This window comes from Charadrius vociferus, unplaced genomic scaffold (assembly GCF_000708025.1).
Source record: "Charadrius vociferus isolate BGI_N301 unplaced genomic scaffold, ASM70802v2 scaffold309, whole genome shotgun sequence".
NCBI classification, from domain to species: domain Eukaryota; kingdom Metazoa; phylum Chordata; class Aves; order Charadriiformes; family Charadriidae; genus Charadrius; species Charadrius vociferus.
The window spans coordinates 1,644,115-1,648,262 of NW_009661370.1; the positions used below are offsets into that span (position 1 = coordinate 1,644,115).

General features: G+C 35.3%; 1 protein-coding gene across 1 annotated transcript in view; it reads left to right on the forward strand.

Annotated features, from left to right (window-relative positions):
• FMN2 (formin 2) overlaps window positions 1–4,148 on the forward strand; it is a 162,720-nt gene that overhangs the window by 128,869 nt on the left and 29,703 nt on the right. Inside the window, exon 15 of the mRNA XM_009893653.1 lies at window positions 1,073–1,124. Within this exon, the coding sequence (XP_009891955.1) occupies window positions 1,073–1,124 (52 nt within the window). The remainder of the gene's footprint in view (window positions 1–1,072; window positions 1,125–4,148) is intronic.

Sequence of the window (4,148 nt, forward strand, 5' to 3'; positions counted from 1 at the left end):
TAGGGAAAGTGGAATGAAAAATAGCTTAAATGTTTTACCCTTCTATTTTGGATTTCTATATGAATTCTGTACCATTGACATTTGTTTCCAGGACAGTTCAGAGCCTCTTCATGTCCCAAAACCCACTGACTCTTGGGAATCCTAAAATTCTCCTTCCAAATTAGCAGGCCAGTAGTCCAGCAGATTGAATCAAGTTCCAAACTAAAAAGCTTTTGGCTAAAGCGTGCAGATCTTAAATAGATTTAAGTTGTGCTACCTGAATGACTATATAAGTATAAATCTCACCAAAGCACATATGCACAGAGCGCTTTGTACTATTGCTTTGCACATTGGTGATGCCAAAGTTAATATGCATATTCTTGTAGATTTCGTGTATCCGAATACCCATCTAAGTTAAATGAAAGAGGTACAAAATAAAATATGAGAGAATGCATGAAAGAGAGATTATTTTTTCACCGATGTGTTGCAGTGACTTTTTCGTATTTTTAATTTCTTTCACATGATCACCAAATGATAATTTGCTTCATATAAAAACAGTCACGTTTTCAGTATGAGCCCGCTATGGCCCTAGTACTCCACAAACTGATATGCATGCAGGGAAAGGGAAGAGAGCTTTTATTTGTAACTATCAAGCAACTTTTAGAAAAGCTATAAGGCTGAATCCTTCCTGCTCTTCACTCAGCTTTTCCTTCTCTTGGTAGACCAGTTCCCTATTTGCTAAGTGTTCAGAACAATTTTTTAAGATCTGTTTTTCAGTCACTTTCCTGACTTGGTGGTTGTTTGTATTACTGCAAGATTTTTTTTCTAATTTTTAAAACATGCTTTGAGGGTTTTTTTTATGGTGGTGGTTTTGGGGTGTTTTTTAATAGGGATATCAAAATTAATGTAGTTTTGTTTGTGTGGGGTGTCTTTGGTTTCTTTGTTTTTTTTTTTCTTTCAGAATTGATGTATGTGAGTATATCCTCAGGTGGTTTCTATACATTTTATACATGACATATTTACAATGAACATTATCCTGAACAACATCTTTTTCTTTCATCTTATAGCTAATTCTTTGATTGTATTTTTACAGCTAAAGTAGACCAAGAAAATGAAGAGAAGTCACTGACAGAAGCACATAAAAGGTAAGAAAGAAGAATGTAGTAAAACCTTTCTTTGAAAAATATATTTTGGTAGAAGTTGCTGTATTGGTAGCTAGCATTATGGTATTTTTGAATAGTAAGAGAAATGCACTCAGAAAATTAAGTGATGTTTATTTATTGTCATTTTTAATTTGACAATTAGAAAAAAAAAATGGAGGAATATAGACATACAGCCTACCTTTAGAGAAATATTGCACATGACTCCTGTCTTTCCAAAAATGCATGTACCTTATATAAATAAATTCAGAATATACCATTTGTACTCCGAGAAAACTGTTCCTATTACACCAGAATCATGGTGATTTGACAGACATGTAGCACTCCCCAGACCACTCTTATTGATTAGGTAGCACTTCCTGTGCTTATAAAATATCTGCTTTAAAATAAATAATGGAAATCTTTTTTTTAATATACTAATGCTATGTATAATTATATGTGACTTCCTTTGTAGAATTAGTAATAGATCTTCTAATAGTGGGGGTTTTTTTTGTGGCAGAAAGCAAAATACTTCATTAAATTTCATTACAGATGTGTGCAGTTGAGAGAGTTTTCAAAATTCGGAACTTCACTGCATTGCGCAACTTGTGGTTTCTGCTGATTCTTTGGCAATGTTCTCCAGAAGCAGTATTGAAATGGGACAGATTTTTATCTGTCCCAGCAAAAGACCAAAATATGACACACACCATTTACAGTCCAGGTTTAGTGAAACTGACAGTCTGTGTTTGTTTTCCTTTCACTAAAAATATCTTCTTTTTGTACTAGCAACAGCTGCCACTGAATACGCTAATGAATATATTCATTATATATTCCCAGAGCTGGGAAGTCTCTCAATAGGATTCCAGTAAAATATACTGCTATAAAAGGTTCTAGTTCTTACTACGGTTTGTTAATCATTCTATGGCCCCAATGCTCAAATTGTCTACCTGCTGTGACACCACAGTGCAGTTGATATCTTTTCTGGTACAGCACCACATCTCTCTTTTTTCCCTTGGGCCATGTACTAAAGATAGTACCTGAAAAGGAAAGCAAGGGGAGAGTGGATGTTCTTCTGCCACAAGAAGCTCCTGTCTTTCTTGGAACGAGATGGTAGGCCCTTGAGTGCTACATCAGTGATGTGGGATCATGATGGAAAAAATGGAACAAAGCGAGTATTGCTTTGGCTTAGCATCACACCTCTTTCTCAAGTATATGAAAGGCATTCCTGACATTTCTCAGGTTTGTTTAACTGCTGACTTACATAATTCTTATCCTTAAAAGTCTCCTTCACAATAAAACTTTGAGAGAAGAAACTGCTGTTAGAAGAGATTTTTGTGATCTCTGACTGCTCTTTTAAGGAAATTGTTTCGCCTGTGGAAAATGGATTAGACCACATGTCCAAAGCTGACAGATATCTAAGGACAAGGGTAATTTGCAATCTGTTTAGAAATCTTGTGACTTGTCACTGTCTTCTGGTGTCTAATTCACTCCTTTTTTTTTTTTCTTTGACCGCACTGGAACCATCACATCAAAAACTTCCTATTGCTATATCTACCATCCACAATATGGGGGAAGAAAGCAGACTGCTCCCTGGATTCTGATTCAGCTTGGTCTGCTCCTTCCAACTTGTCCTAATTCTTTCTTCTCTCGCGATGTTGAGTGCAGCGGCTCCTTTTATGTAATAGTTTGTCAAAGAAGAAAGTTCGTCTTCATTTTTCCTCTTTACTATGAATATCTAGCAAGGATAACGTCACATGCAAAACCTGTTGTGGAACACATTAGGAACTATGCCAGAGCAACGTTAGGGCAAAGTGATATTTTTACTGTTATCTAGGTTACATTTCGCTTGCTTTCTTTCTTCCTTCCACCTTCCCACTGAAATTCTTAATCAGATTAATGGTATTTGTTAAAATATTGAAGAATGGTATACTTTTAGTATTATGTGGATTTATTTCACTAAGATTTTTATTTGGGCTTAGAAATAAAATGCTTGGGATCTTTTTTGGTGGGGCGGGTAGTGAAAAAGATGAGAGCTTAGAAATCTAAATAAAAGATTAGTTACATTTGGCTAATCATAGGTAGAAGAGCAATGCATAGAATGACTAGACAAGCAAGTAGTGCAAGGAAAAGTGATGGATTAGATGGAGCAAAATTAATTTGATTAATGTGCTTGCATTTTCCTTTTTGAAGTAGATAACTTCAGCCCATGTGTAAGTTCAGGTCTACATGAAAAAATACAAATTCTCTTTTTTTGGTTCTTTTTTTTGTTTGTTTGAGCACAAAATATTAAAGCTGATATCTCTATAAAAATATGAAAGTCTAAAAGAAAAGGTCTTGCAGCAATAACAACAAAAATGTTTCTAAAATGAATAATGATTTGGGGAAAATGCAGCAATGTGTATTTTAGAAAAGCTCAATTGTGCAATAGATGAGCTGAAATGGAAAGTTAATCTTCCACACAAAATAAAGACAAAGAAAATGGAATGTCTGCTCCAGGGACTCCATACACTGTATAGCTGTTCATTTGTCACAAGTGAGAAAATGTTTAATCGGTTCTGAAATGATGTATTCTCTCTTTATTTATCGTGTTTAGTGACTTTAAGAGTGTCAGTATGTAAAGTGTTTATCCAAGGAATGGATTTCTGGCACATGGATAAAATGAAAAGTGAAATGTTTAGCTCGGAACAGGCATATGTTCCAAGATCTCTCTGAGTAAGTATCCTGAGATGAGAAGAAAGCACACAGGTCTGTGTTTATCTAGCTTATGCAGGCAGACAAGGAAGGCTCCAGCCTGGTATTAACACTGAAGTGACATGGAATGTCTTCACCAAACCCCAAACAATTACATCATTCCCTTAACAATATTGATAAAGTGTAATAAAAAAGAACCTGGCACTTTCCAATTAGATCCTCATTGCTAAATACTTGAGAAACTGTGAAATACTTGACAAGTTAAAGTAAAAACCACTGGTTTTGGGGGAGGGGAAAGAAGTAAAAGAGGAGAGGGAGAAGAGGAGGAGGAGGAGGGAA